This window comes from Barbatula barbatula, assembly GCF_947034865.1.
Source record: "Barbatula barbatula genome assembly, chromosome: 19".
Classification (NCBI taxonomy): Eukaryota; Metazoa; Chordata; class Actinopteri; order Cypriniformes; family Nemacheilidae; genus Barbatula; species Barbatula barbatula.
The window spans coordinates 10932076-10946565 of record NC_136782.1 but is presented as its reverse complement, the minus strand read 5'-3'; the positions used below and the strand labels follow the sequence as shown (position 1 = coordinate 10946565).

The 14490-nt window shown below is 39.1% G+C and overlaps 1 protein-coding gene and 1 pseudogene across 2 annotated transcripts in view; one reads left to right on the top strand and one right to left on the bottom strand.

Annotated features, from left to right (window-relative positions):
• LOC306908365 (alpha-2-macroglobulin-like protein 1) overlaps window positions 1-14490 on the bottom strand; it is a 30997-nt gene that overhangs the window by 1182 nt on the left and 15325 nt on the right. The window contains exons 2-31 of the mRNA XM_079481166.1: window positions 9608-9791; window positions 9226-9382; window positions 9033-9085; window positions 8800-8820; window positions 7732-7900; window positions 7567-7651; window positions 7373-7490; window positions 7093-7198; window positions 6901-7010; window positions 6572-6739; window positions 6244-6474; window positions 6070-6133; window positions 5831-5976; window positions 5597-5746; window positions 5317-5499; window positions 5157-5238; window positions 4963-5086; window positions 4638-4863; window positions 4307-4433; window positions 3863-3984; window positions 3575-3626; window positions 3143-3226; window positions 2843-3019; window positions 2497-2578; window positions 2236-2392; window positions 1932-2006; window positions 1323-1485; window positions 1015-1208; window positions 631-846; window positions 323-441 (exon numbers count right to left, since the gene is read on the bottom strand). Of these exons, the coding sequence (XP_079337292.1) occupies window positions 323-441; window positions 631-846; window positions 1015-1208; window positions 1323-1485; window positions 1932-2006; window positions 2236-2392; window positions 2497-2578; window positions 2843-3019; window positions 3143-3226; window positions 3575-3626; window positions 3863-3984; window positions 4307-4433; window positions 4638-4863; window positions 4963-5086; window positions 5157-5238; window positions 5317-5499; window positions 5597-5746; window positions 5831-5976; window positions 6070-6133; window positions 6244-6474; window positions 6572-6739; window positions 6901-7010; window positions 7093-7198; window positions 7373-7490; window positions 7567-7651; window positions 7732-7900; window positions 8800-8820; window positions 9033-9085; window positions 9226-9382; window positions 9608-9791 (3945 nt within the window). The remainder of the gene's footprint in view (window positions 1-322; window positions 442-630; window positions 847-1014; window positions 1209-1322; window positions 1486-1931; window positions 2007-2235; window positions 2393-2496; window positions 2579-2842; window positions 3020-3142; window positions 3227-3574; window positions 3627-3862; window positions 3985-4306; window positions 4434-4637; window positions 4864-4962; window positions 5087-5156; window positions 5239-5316; window positions 5500-5596; window positions 5747-5830; window positions 5977-6069; window positions 6134-6243; window positions 6475-6571; window positions 6740-6900; window positions 7011-7092; window positions 7199-7372; window positions 7491-7566; window positions 7652-7731; window positions 7901-8799; window positions 8821-9032; window positions 9086-9225; window positions 9383-9607; window positions 9792-14490) is intronic.
• On the top strand, window positions 13456-14321 carry LOC306908758 (annotated as a pseudogene). The gene has a single exon. The product of its transcript is annotated as an uncharacterized misc_RNA (transcript).

Here is a 14490-nt window from a genome sequence, read left to right as displayed (position 1 = left end):
AATAATAAATATGGTTCAGTGTTTGCCGTTTATCAAGCCACATACACAAGTCTCGGCACGTGAAAGGTTAAATGCTTTGAAGGAACCGTTGTTTGGCTTCAAATGTTCTTTATGGTCTAATATATTTTCCAGGTTATATAAATATAAGGCATGGCCATATCCTTGTAGAGATTAACTGAATGTTTTTAAAGACTTGTATACCATGTCTTTGTTACTGCACTAAACATTTTATACACACGAGGCAATTGTAATTGGTTTCATAATTTATTAAACAAAGATAGCCCTCGTGAGTTTAGACTACTAGATGAAGAAAGCTTCTCACCTGACAGTGAAAGCTAATGTGACAGTATAGTACTGTATCCTTTTACAAGTTGATGTTGCATTTGTAATGATGCTGAAGGCCAAGGAGTTAGAGGGCAGGACATTGTAGTGCAAAGCAAACTGAGGAAAAAACAGAAGACGTAAAGGCCAAATGGATGTTTGAGAGAGTTTTGAATTGTCATGTCAATAAAATTATGTTTTAATGGCAAATGTGAATTCAGCTGAAAACATATGGCATGATGGAAAGTCCATATTTTGGGTAAACACTTTGTGAAGCTCAAGAGCAACACGTGAAGGCATCTTACTAACCTGAACAAACACACAGCCCTGGCCTTGTGCAGCGAGTGTGAAGTTTCCTGCAGCTGGCTGCAGCCGTCTCTCTTGGTAAAGCAGTCGGTTTCTCTGGTCGACAGTGAAGTTGTATTTCAGGTTTGAGGGGGAGGTCACATTGACAACAACGGTTCCTGTTGGACTGTAGGTGGCAGCACTGTATTTAGCGAGTGCCTGGAGGGCCACCACAGTGTCCTGTTCACAGAGAGGGAGGAAGCCAATTACAGCCTGTCAAAATAGCATACGTATATTGAAACTACACTAGGTTTTAAAGTTGTCACTAGTTTACACTCTTGGATGGAGAACCACTGTAGGTAAATCATGAATGAATGAAATAAGTGCCTTGAAATAACATTACTGTACCTGAGAAGAGGAGAAACCTCCAAAGGCATTTTGCCTCTTGGCCAGCCAGCGTACAATGGTAGCAGAATATTCCAGCTTAAATGATGGCAGTGTTGGTCCAGAAAGAAGCGCCAACAACACGTATGAACTCATCTCTACCTCTAAAGCGCCTGTCATTTGCCCAGTCTTTGCCTGGGTCCAATATCGCCCAACCCCTGAAGACAGCAATAAATCAAAAGTCCTCAGTCTCATGGGGTCTTAGGATAAAATTGTTTTCCTAATCAGAATATTTACTATTTAAAAATGTTTTATTCAGAGCTGAATGGCACCTTCTCTCTTGACTCGACTGTCCAAGTTGGAGATGAGTTTCTGTCTCATGTCTTGGTTTCCAGCAAGAGTGAATGTGTAGGCGGCCAGGGCAGTGAAGTATGTGTTGTCAAGGTTGCTGGAAGCTTCCTTGAGACAAACAAGGCCTTGCTTCACCATTGGATCCTTAAAGAGCACGCAAAAGTCAAATCTCTGTTAGTTGCAATAACTTTATAAAATCAGGCTTCTGTCACACCACACACAAACAATGTGTATTGCCAAGCCCAATGTTGAAACCTGTCAACATGTACATATTCAAAAGCCATTTTCATATCAAACAAAAAAGTTAGTTTTCTGAAGTGTACGTTACGCAGAACCCAAACCCTAAAGTAGGCTATAGCTAAACTTCACAGTATTGTAAATTCGACAATCCAGATGATTTATAGACTGTGGTGTTGTGTAAAAACATTTACAGATATTAGACAGTACGGTTGAATCTATACTTGCAGCTGCCCCGCTGCAATCAATGCTAGCAATATGAATAGAGAAGCTGTCCAATAACGCAAATGTTTGGTGTCCAAAGGCCTTCTACTTGGGATTTATAGAGACTGTTATGGAGTCCTAACACTCACAGTGGTATTCACACCCAGTTCCAGCAGAGCTGCTACGATGTATGCGGTGAGGGTGACATCGTCACTGACACCACCCTTTGAAAGAAACAAGGCAGAGAGACTTTATAACAGCAACATTGATACAAATTTACAATTATAAGTAGATTATGTAAAGAATAGATAGCTATAGTACATAGTGTCTGTTTTGATGCTCAATAATGTGATTGTCTGTTTGCTGTAGGGCCTATTGTGGGATAAACAACCCTGCAGATGTGAAAGTTTAGTTCAGCCGAGCTGTCAACACCAATCCTGTTTCTAGTCTTACCTTCATATCATTGTGGTAGAGGACACCCACTGTTTTATAGCACCCATTCCCCTGCTGTTGCTGACCCAACCAAATCTTAGCCTGATCGATGTTAGTGTCATCTACAAACACATACTTCTTTGCCCCTCCGAAAATCTTCATCACATATGCAGTTAACCTGAGAAGCGTAATGCGTTTTCAAAAACTAGAATATTTATACTTTGGTTCTAATATTTTCTGTGTGACCGTAACAAATGCTTCATTGTCCATTTTTAAACTGACCAGGTGTGCCCAGAAGGATCACTGTTTCCAAAAGCGCTGTAAGACCCATCATAATGTTTGTATGTCAGCTGTGTTTGGTAGCCTGTGAAAAGAAAAGGAACATGAATATCTGAAGCTTCAGTACAAGTCTCTTCATTTAAATCACGTTTTTGCCTTATTCTGAATATTACTATGACTACTGCACTGTGTAACTAATTTCTAAAACGTTTCATATTGCTTATTTTACATTATATTGTATATAAATTTGTCTGAGGAAACAAAACAAACTTGTCAGTTTTGCAAAATTGGAAGTGTGATGTGTGAATATACTGTAATAATTTTATATTCATTATAATATAATTCTCACCAGTCTGCAGATAGGTTTTAGCTCGTGCCAAAATCTCAGGAGTGAGCTGTCCACTGCTCTCCAAGTACTGAAGGATGTAAATGTTGGGGGCAAAGTTCACCATGTTCTGCTCTCCACAGCCGTAAGGCATCCGTAACAGATCAGCGATGTTTCTTAACGCATGACTGATCAGATCACCTGTGGAGCAAACAGGAGCAGATCATTTCAGCTAAAAAGCACAGTTAATAGCACGAGTAGCAATAAGTTTAGTGTTTTTTTACTAATACATTATGCATGTTTAGACCCTTAAATTGAACTTACCCAGAACAGTGACAAAGCTTTTTTCAGAATCCTTCACAACAACTTCAGGGAGTTTAAGAGAGACCGTTGTGTTCACAGTGTTGCCTAATAGAAATATAATTAAGTCAATGATATGTCTCCCTTTCGTCGAAATACAACCAATCATTCTCACAGTATTGCATTCAGACGTAGCGTAAATTAATATTTTTAATGTTATTTAGTTTAAGTAGACAACTTAAGTATCACGGTCACAATATAACTGAACTAAAATACAAGCTACATAGTCTAAACTGTCGGTTATCATGCTGCATTTTATTACATAAGTGCAAATATTAATCAAAGTATCCATCTGGAGGCGAGTTAGAATTGGTGTTAACTGTTGGTTAAAACCGAGCCTAAATTGTATTGAAGCCAGAACATTATTAATTTAAAGTGACAGAACAAATTACTGACCTGTTAAACAGAGGAGTTCATTCTGAGTGATAATCTGTTTAACTCCCTCTGCCTGACAAACACAACTTTACATTAGTTATTGTAACAAACAAACTTGAAACTCGGTTATAATTTTAGTAATCGATAAAAGAGACTTCTTATGGTCTCAGCAAGATTTCCTTGTCAGTGTTCGACACAGATTTAAAGGCTTTGCAAGAAGTTTCTCATTTAAAAAACAAAAAGCAGCATTATTGAACCAGGATGCCGATGTCTAAAGTTTATAACTTCTATGGTTTAAGAAATACTCACCTCGACTAGAAACGACTGCTCCACAGTGTCAATACGGCGTCCTTCTGGCACAGTCACAATCTCATTCCCACAACGTTCCAGCGTCTTCACAGTCTCAGCTCTCACAGAAACATTTACCTCTCCTGTAATATACAGCAAATAAAATGTAAGGACAGTGTACTTGTGAACTACTACTTTGAATGTGATTTTATTAACTGTAAATGTTAATCACATCAATTTGCCCCAGTTATTTACCATTTTATTCAATAGGAATAAATTACCATTGAAAATAATTGATATGGGGGCGAAGTGAAGTATTTTAGAATTACCAATGATTGAATCACATTTTATGTAATATTCTAAATGTATACATGTGTAGCCATAATAAGTGGGGCATAGCTGCATTTATAGAAAGTGTACTTGCAATCTTGAGCACAACAAACCATATGAATGTATTGGATTTACCCAGAACAGATGCTGTAACCGTCCACTCAAAGGTTTTGCTCTCTTCTGCACAAATACATTGAGTGTAATTACAGCCATTACAAGGCAGAGCTGAGAACTGATCTGACTTTTCCAGTGTGACCTTCACCTGTACATTATAACACACAGATGTCATTTACAGATTATGCATTTTTGAAAGGTAGTCAACTTGGCTACAGAAGAGACCGCAACTTTAGAAAATTGAGGAAACAATTTTACGGTATATTTGTCGCTCAAGCTCAAAATGCTTTGTGTATAAAACAGATAAAATGATAGTCCTGTGCATATTTTCAGATTTATAAGGGTGACGCACCATAATACATTTGGAGAGGTAGTTGAATACAGTAGCTTTGAGTGCGAGCTCTTCTCCACGGATTACAGAGTAGGGGAGCGTGAGGCTGACGAAGAACGGCTGGAAGGCAGTGAGAGCGGTGCTGGGTGCAACTCCAAAACCAACAGAAGATGTACAGAAAGCATCTGTGGCCCATTTAGTGATGGTGTCAGGAACAGTCTTTGTAAGAGTCACGGATCCAGAGCTCCTAAATAAAAACATTAATACAAATTACTCCTTATGCAATTATACCTGGATTCTAGAAAGGGAATGGAGGTATAGTAACATAAGCGGGAGCTATACAAACCCCACAGGCACAAGATCCCATATCCAAGTTTCCGGAAAGAACTTGCGAATTGTGTTTTGAACAGTGTCTTCCCCAGGTGGGCCAAAAGGCATATTTTCTCTTGCATTCGGTTGAAATGCACCTCCTGCAACGGTTTGAGCAGATAGTATGTACAGAAAGTATAGAATATCAGCAAGAAAGATTATGTCACTTACCCATGGCTGTCATAACTTTATATTCATAACAGTAAACCGGTTCTTTCACATCAGAGTTGGTAGTGATTTTGACTCCAATTGCCTAGAAAGCAAGCATCATGTCTCATTAAGTGGATAGTGAATAACTAACAACCACTGAAACAGGATAATGAGATCTTACTTTAAAGGCACCATATGCATCGTTGCTACTGTAATAAGGATAACCAAATCGTGAACGTCTTTCCCTCGCCAGCATTGGGGGGTCAATTGGATCCATGTCTACAGGTATGCAGGGATCTTCATTAGATTCCCAGACTTGATATGGGTAATCCCCCAACATTTGGACTGGCAACATTCCAAAAACCTACAGATCAAGTTAATTTACAGGATGAATTTACACCACTAAATCAAACAGATCAATAAAAACATTTTTAAAGATTCTTCTGTTAAACAGTTCGTACAAAGGCAGCGTTGAGTTGAGCTTCTGGTCTAAAAAGCAGTACGCTCTGATCAATGGACCTGACGGAGCAAAGGGAACCAGGCTGGGCATTCAGGTTTAGAGACGATGTGTCTTTAGGCAGAGCCACGGAAGATGAGAACCTTAAGGACACCTGGAGCACAGATACATGGATTATTTAATAAATATAAAAGATATACATTATCTTAGACGTTCGTTTCATGTGATATTTGTTGACCTTGTTTGGCAAGCATTGCTCAATCGGGAAGTTCCAACTGTCCGCAACGGTTTCTCCGTTGGGAAGAACTGTGTACACCACCACCTGGGCGAATGGAGAGAGGGCTGTGGTCTTTTTTAAGGTGAACGACAATTTGCCTTTGTTTTCTGTAACAAAGGGAAAACCGGTCAAAGTAAATGAGGCTCTTAGAACATACAGAAAACAATAATTATTGTACTGTCGTAATATCCATTTCCTACCCGTTCCAAACTGCACGTTGACAGACACAAGGCCATTTTGAGCCATACTGCCTTTGGAAAAGACCTGGATCCCACAAAGTGGAAAAACAATGTGAGCGTTTATGAAAAGCAAACAAACATGGATTTATGGTTGCAAGCAATGTACAGTATGACTAAATCTATAGTTAAACATACCATGTAGAAGACATCCAGTGTTTTCTGTCCCTTGAGCAGTGCACTGCCCTGAATGATGTAACTGGCCTCTACATTTGCACCAATCGCACAGCTCAATGGGTTTGAAGTAGAAATGAACATCAGAAAACTTTTGCTTTTGGAGTAGAACGGCCTTAAGGAGAGACTGCCTCCATTATAATCTCTTTCTGCAGGCCAGAAACCATTCTGGCATTTATCCTCAATATGTCGAGCCTAATGTAAAAGGAGGATGTCATTCATTTGTGTATATGTATTCATTCAATTGCTCAGCAAAGTTATAAAAGTATATAATGGTTGAAAACATTCAAACCTGTAAATAAGCAGGTTGACTTGACCAAACTGTCGTGTCTAAAGAGAAGCGAGCTGTGCCGTTGTTGTCAGTCGTAAGTGTCATAGTAACACTTTTGAAATTGTAGTTTACAATGAGATACACGGTTTGACCTTTCAGTGGTTTGTTGTATACATCAGTGACTAGAACCTGTTAAAAACATGAAACAAGAATTTGTGACAGTTTTGTTACCAATTAAGAGTATTGATGTTGTAATTTTGGTACGTCTCATAAATGTCTTGGTCTTTAGAGAAAGATCTTGACTAAATCTTTATTATATACACTGGGAAAAAAAAACATTATCATCCAACCTTTCCCTCATAAGCAATCCCAGGCTTGTATATATCTGCGGAGTCCACAAAGGAAACTGTGATAACATCACTGCTATAAGAAACTCCAGCTGAACCCTCCACAGTAATCCCTGAAAAACAAGAATAAAAATGTTAATCGGTACTTCTAGGACAATTAAATGGGAGAAGAGCAATTTTACTTGACAAGCTTACCGGTTCCATCCTCTTCTACCTTGTAGTTGATTTGAAATTGTCCTCCTGGACGCATGCCATATTCAGATACATTTATAACTTGAGAGGCACAGCCAGTCTTGTCAGTCTACATGAAAAATTGACATGAATTTAAATTCGAAATGTCACATGGTGTAAGAAGCTTTCCTATGCGGTTTATTGAACTATTATATCTATTGCATCTTCGAACTGTGACATCAAATATCATTTTCCTGACACAGTAGTCAGTTTCAAACAAAGTATTTAATAGGCTGTAGCAAACCTTTATGATGTAAGTTCTGCATGTTTTAGGTGCACTTTGGCGATACTGGTAAAAAATATAGTTTGATCCACACACTTCAGCGGTAACAGACCCCTGCACACCCTTCCCATAGGTGTATCTACAAAAATGAAAAAAGTATGAGACATATAACATTTACGTTGCTTTTATCTGCTAAATTTAACAAAAGTGTTTACCGAGCACAAATGTTTAGTATGAACTCTTTATTCGTGGGCGTTATAACGGGTGGAAGATTCACGTTGACTTCAAATTTAGGCAGAACTACAACAAACAAGATGAGACGTTTTAAAAAACAGGACAAATTATGCAAGAAACTGTCAGAGCTGATTTCTAGTTCCAACCATATCCTTCAATTTCGAAATTGTGTGTCGTTTGTTGGTTCTTCTCATCCCAAGCAGTGATGACGTAGTTGCCCTCAGCAGCCTGTGGTGTAATGCGATGGAAGAGATCTAAAATGCCATTACTGGTGGTCTGATTCAACCATTGACCAATGCGATTCGAGTTAGGATCCTACAAGTGGCACAAAGAAAGCCAGTGTGATGACACTGAAAACCGCTAGCTAGAAAAAAATAACCTAATAATTAATGAATTTCTTTTACAAATGTTACCACGGTTCCCCGGATGGAGGGAATGAGACGTTATGTTGAGATGACAGTATGGGGGTTTGAACTAGAGAACCGATCATCTCAGTTTCAAATAAAAAAAAAAAAGTACTTTTGAAAAGAATCCATGCCAGTCTCTACCCTGTACATACAGGTATAAAAGACGGCCAGCCCATTCATTCGGTCTCTGTGCTGAGGAACCTGGCTGGTGCCGCCCGGTCACTGCAGAGGATGGCCAAATCTCCACAATGACCTAATGAAGGCAGAAAGCAGGTGTGCAGAACCGGCCATCAATCTTAGCTGTTGCTACCATGCAAGATAAAGGTGTACAGCAGCACCATAGCGAAGACTGTAGAACCTTGCTATAGTGTTGGGCATAGCCCAACCCGCAGCTCTGCGATGTCTGCCATTGAGACGCCCTGTGCTAGTGCCCTAGGGGCGGCTATACCCCAGGTGGAGTGAGCTCTCACTGCAAGGAGGCATGGGAGATCTTGGGAGTATGCTGTAGTGATAGCATCCACAATCCAGTGCACCAGTCTAGGTTTGGAGGCAGGGGTCCCGGGACAAGTTGGACAGTGCATGAAGACTGAGAGGTTCCACAGGTCTGTCCTGGGGTGCCACGCCATGCCCTGCCCTTCAGAAAGGTCCTTAATCAGGGCAACTGGCCAGAACAGTTCATTGGCCTTTTGAAATTACGATCAGGGAACACTGGTTCTCAAGTTCTAAACCCATATGGTGGTCTCGACATAACATCGAGAGACTGACAGAAAGGTAACAAACATATGCTTAAAGGATTTTATACTGTACCTGGAGTTCTATGGTTTGAAACTGAAAAGAAAACAGAAAAAGATTGAGTTTGATCATTGGTATTATAGTGACAATGCTTGAAGAGCTGGCATAATAGCTATTCAAACTCTGACTGCACTTTGATAAATGAAGCAAGGATTATGTCATGTTAAAGCCATTTCTTACTGATGGCCATTACCGAAAATTACTGACTATGCCATAGACAAAAAATGTAAACAAATGGATAGTATTACCTTCTGATTAAGAGTCAAGAAATTGGAATCCAAAGAGACGATGCGAAATTTTACTAGGGAAGAGAATTGTAAACAGCACAGTAGCACATAAGAAATAAAGCGAGTAAACTTGGCTGTATGAACAAAAAATATGCCGTTAAATCACATTCATTGATATGTAGAAGCACAGGCAATTTAACGAATACAAAAATACCGGTTTCTCCTGGCTTGTAGATTGGCTTGTCTGTTTGGATGAAAATGAGCTTCATTGGAGGCTTTATGAGAATCTGAGTAGTTTTGTTTAGTGATGTCTTGTCTCCTTCAATTTTAACATAGACGGTTGCCACAGTGTCTATAAGCACTACAGGGACCTACAGGATCCAAAGCAAGGAACAAGAGCTTTAAAGCAAAGTGTTACTAACTCTTGCTAGAAAACCACTTCGCTAAATGATCCAACCAGTCGATCAAAGACGCAAATATAATCAATGGATTTGTTGGTCAAAGACAAATAAATGATTAATAAAGAATATTCAAAAAAATAAATGACATACAAAAGGGAATGACCACAATATACTGTAATTGTTAAGTATACTGACCTGGAAAGGCACGCACTTGTAGAAATTCCTTCCGATTGAGTTCTCTTTAAGAATTGTCCTATTTCCATTATCCGAGCTTAAGGTTACCACTAAAGAAAGGGTTGTATTGGGCTCATGAATATGGGCACACAGAGTCTCACTTGTGCCGCTCACCACCTGAGAAGTGACTGCAACCAGGTATGTGCTAGAAGACAAAACGGAAACACTGCTTTTATTCACAGTTACGGTTTTGAGTGCTTTGAGGAACTGCATTATTATCGATTACAATGCTTATAGTTGTGCTTGTAGCAGAATGAAGCAGCGATCTCTAACTCACTGGGTAATGTTGAAGACTTCAGGAAAATGTTGCATATGTTAACTTGTTGGTGCATTTCAAGTAAATGAATAAGTGAATTAAAAGGCTAAACAAGACAAGAGATGTTTTTAAAGGCTTGTGAAATCCATATAAGTTTATAATATGAAATGGCTATAATTGTATTTCATCAATAACAGTCTCTAGACCATTTCAAAAGATGTTTAGGTACATGTGTTAACGGACTGCTGTTATACGTTCATAACTTTTCCACAGCAACGGATGAAAGCTAACAGATAATCCTGGACCTTTACAGGGTCCAGAAGAGGTAGAAAACCTGTACCGGTCACTGGGATGGTGCCCTTTGCACCATTTAGAAACAAATATTTATACATTTTGTATAGGGATGCACAGATATGAACATTTTGGCAGATAACGGATGATTCTTTAACATTGGAAGCAGATAACCAATATACATGTCCTGATATACAGTATCTAGATATGAAGATAACATTTCCAAAGACTGAAATAAAAGATAAGTGGACAACTGCATTTATATGAAAACATTTACTGCCGACAAGTTAGCTATTAGTTCCTTCAAATTTTTAATCTTTAGTAGGCTTGGTACATGATTGTGAGGTGAAGTAAACTTTATTGCTATAATTTGTTGTTGGAATAAAAAAAAAACATGCACCCTTAAGGTGCGAAGTTGTACTTTTTCAAAAAGGGTACCACCCCAGTGATGCTTTTGTGACTTCTCTCGACAGCGTAGTATTCTGCATGTCTGCTAAAATGAAAAGAATGATAAATGTACTTACGGGTCAGTCGCTCCACATGTTGAATCATATTGTAGCAGCAGAACTGCCAGAAGCGTTACCAGCGCTATGAAATAAAATCACTGTCAAAAATAAATGTACGTAACTGAAAGAATTTGTGTGTAATATTATTTTATTCGTGCGTAATTTTAAAAATTGTATGTAATTCAACTTTTTGTGAGACTTTGATTTCAAAATCTTCGGCCACAACAGTTTACAAGTACGACAATTTGTTTTATTTGTTAGATTACAACTTCAAATTCTACGACTATGACATTTTACAGACACAACCGCAACTCCGTTACGTGCACGAAGTGCGAATTACGAACACGAAGCACTGTGTGCGAAGAGACTGTCAAAAATACGTCATCAGCTCACAGGCATTACTATCCGAAGGAAGATTGATCGATTCCACGACGTAGTGCGCATGCGCCCCCGCTTAAACAACTAGCGCCAAAATGACAGCTCAACAGCCAAGCGTCTCAAGTTTTAATTTTAATTCGGACACGATTAACAGTTACTTATTTCTAGTAACAGATAGGAGATATATTATAGAGACAGATTCGGTTACGTTTAGCTGCTCAAAGAATAGTTTAGCCCCCGACTCTAATAAAACAAACACAAACAAGCTTAATCAGGTTTTATTATGTCTCGCGAACCTACTGATTAACGCGCTGGTTTAGGAGGTCTTCACTGCATTCCTACTAGGGTGGCCATTTCCATAACACCAAAAAGGAGGACACTTTGCGGCATTTAGTGAGGCAAGAATAACTGCATCTGGTGTACTCGCAAATACAATACAATTTTGTCTATCATATCTATGGTATCATGATACAGTGATTCTGAAATAGCCTACTCTATTACTTGCCAGACAATTTGATCAACAACATATCTTGATGTAGACCTGTGTAACAGAAGAGGCAAAAAAGTGTTTGTTCACAGTATTTGTATTTCTTCAGGACACTCCTGTATGACTGGTGATGCTTGACTGCATGATAGACTTTACAAAGCTCTGCAGCGGAGATTTTGTCATCCTGAGGTGATGCTGCCTCTCGAAATTAAGACCTAAGGGAAGACGCACCAGCAGCTGGTCGGTTAACTTGATGTTTTTCAGTGCTGGCATGTCGGTCAATGGCGGCTTTCCCTTTACTACTAACGTCCACTACACAGCGACATAGTGTGCAAAATCCATGGAAAGCATCTCTACTGCTTTTTGATATGAATTCGTGGTCTTGTGTCCATTCCGGACTAAATGATGTTGGACGTTTCGGCATGTTAACGTTATGATGTGACGTAGCCTGTACGTGCCCCACCTACACGTCGTGAAGGCTTGTTTACGTTTTTAACCAATTATATATCAGATATTTATTTGACATCTCTTTCAGCCAATCATCTGTTTGACAGGAGATCTTACGGTGTCAGACGCGATGCTGCTGCGTCCCAATAAAGGTTTTACAGCGCGTTTTTTAAGGCCGATTAAGCGCAACTCCGAAAAGGAGGACAAATGAGTGTCCGGCTTGAGGCTGCGCCGGACGCCAGACAGGGGGCTTAAAATCCGGACTGTCCGGCCAAAAGCCGGACGTATGGCCACCCTAATTCCTATGCTTGCAGTAAAGCATGTTCGATAGCATTTGGTTGTCTGCTTCATGAATACATAACAGTGTCCGAATTAAAACTTGAGACGATGAGTGAGCGCTTGGCTGTTGAGCTGTCATTTTGGCGCTAGTTGTTTAAGCGGGGGCGCATGCGCACTACGTCGTGGAATCGATCAATCTTCCTTCGGATAGTAATGCCTGTGAGCTGATGACGTATTTTTGACAGTCTCTTCGCACACAGTGCTTCGTGTTCGTAATTCGCACTTCGTGCACGTAACGGAGTTGCGGTTGTGTCTGTAAAATGTCATAGTCGTAGAATTTGAAGTTGTAATCTAACAAATAAAACAAATTGTCGTACTTGTAAACTGTTGTGGCCGAAGATTTTGAAATCAAAGTCTCACAAAAAGTTGAATTACATACAATTTTTAAAATTACGCACGAATAAAATAATATTACACACAAATTCTTTCAGTTACGTACATTTATTTTTGACAGTGATTTTATTTCATATTATAGTTGCCTTAAATACATCACGATGAACATCGACGGTGTGTAAAGGTTCAATGTAATAAGTATTGTGTTCAAAAACAATATATGTGCTTGTATAAATAATATAATTTCAAATGTACTACCTGATCTGAACAAATGCTGTATTACAAACCAAATTTAATTAATCAAAATTTTCTATTTTTTACAGTGTTAAGTGGTGTAATGTTGGCTTCTGTAAAAGATAAGTAGCTGTAATTGCTGTTGAAAGGAGAGTTACTCGTTTTCTGTGTATACAAATAAATAAAGATAGAGTTGTAATTCCTAGTTCAACAGTCCTGTAAACCTTAATTATTTGAAATCTATCCCAGTTCAACAAAAAACTGTGAATGACAATTTTAGGAAATTATAATATAGTAAGTACAATTAATGTTTCTGTTATATAGATTGGTTCCAAAAATACTGAACTTTGTGGAGAAGGTTGTCCCTCTATACGCAGTCCCTCAGAATTTCACAGTCATTTCAGGCTTTACAAACAACAACGGGGAGGTGCGATCTACATCATGTAAAATTAATTTAAGTATTAAAAGTGTTGTCATTTTGTCCTGATAACTTGTTCAACATGTACATGATGTCATTACTACCCTTGGTCATGTTTATATGAATTTACAGCAAAGCAAACTGTCAGTCAGACAGAGCGTTCTTGCCTGCCTTTGGACATTGGCCTTCAGGAGTCATACCGTGGGGTAGCAGAGAAATTCAACATCTCAAAATCTACTCTTGCTAAACATCTCCATGAGTTTTGTTGTTATGTTTATACATACATGGTCCACCACATGGCTCCTAGCCCAGAGGCCAATGGCTGCAGATGTCAAAGTTGAATTTTGACGCAGAAGGCTTCCCCAACACTGTATGTGCGGTGGATGGGTGTCACATTCCTATAAGGAGACCCCACTCTGATAATCCCCTTGCCTACCTGAGTAGGAAACAGTTCAATTCCGAAATTTTAACTGGGTTTTGTGACAGTCAGTGGCGCTTATGTCACATCAGTGTGGGTCACCCTGAGTTGGCATGAAGCCAGAGCATTTCGTCTAACAGAGTTTGGATGAGTTCTTGAACAAGATCCTCATTCACTTGTTCCACAGTGAATGCATTTGGAGATAATTCTAGATTCTGCTTATCCTCTGTTGCCTTAACTTATGAGCCCTTACAGAGACAATGGACACTTGACTGCTAGGCAAAGACGCTTTAACATAAAGTCAAATACTGCCCGTGTAGTCATTGAACTTGCATTTGGCATTCTGAAGTCCAAGTTTAGGAGGCTCCAATGCCTACATATGCAAAGCATTTCAATGATCAGACCCCATCAGTTCTGCAGTCTCGGCATGCTGCATAATGTTTGTTTAAAGCCTTGTGAGCAAGAAGTTGAGGTAGATGATCATTTTGATGATGAGCCCGACCTCCAACAACCCCTTGATGCATGCCATCATAGAGAATTTCCAAAAACATCTATACTAAACATCTAGATTAACATCTGGACTAAAACTTTGTCTGTAAAATCTTTGTTATAAGAACACTTCATTTTTTCACTGCTTCATTTACTAACCTTTTTTTGTTAGAAAACACAGTGTGGCAGTGTGGGCAGGTATCTCCATTAAACCGAAATAATAAAGTCAGCAGAAGGAAGCATGAAGT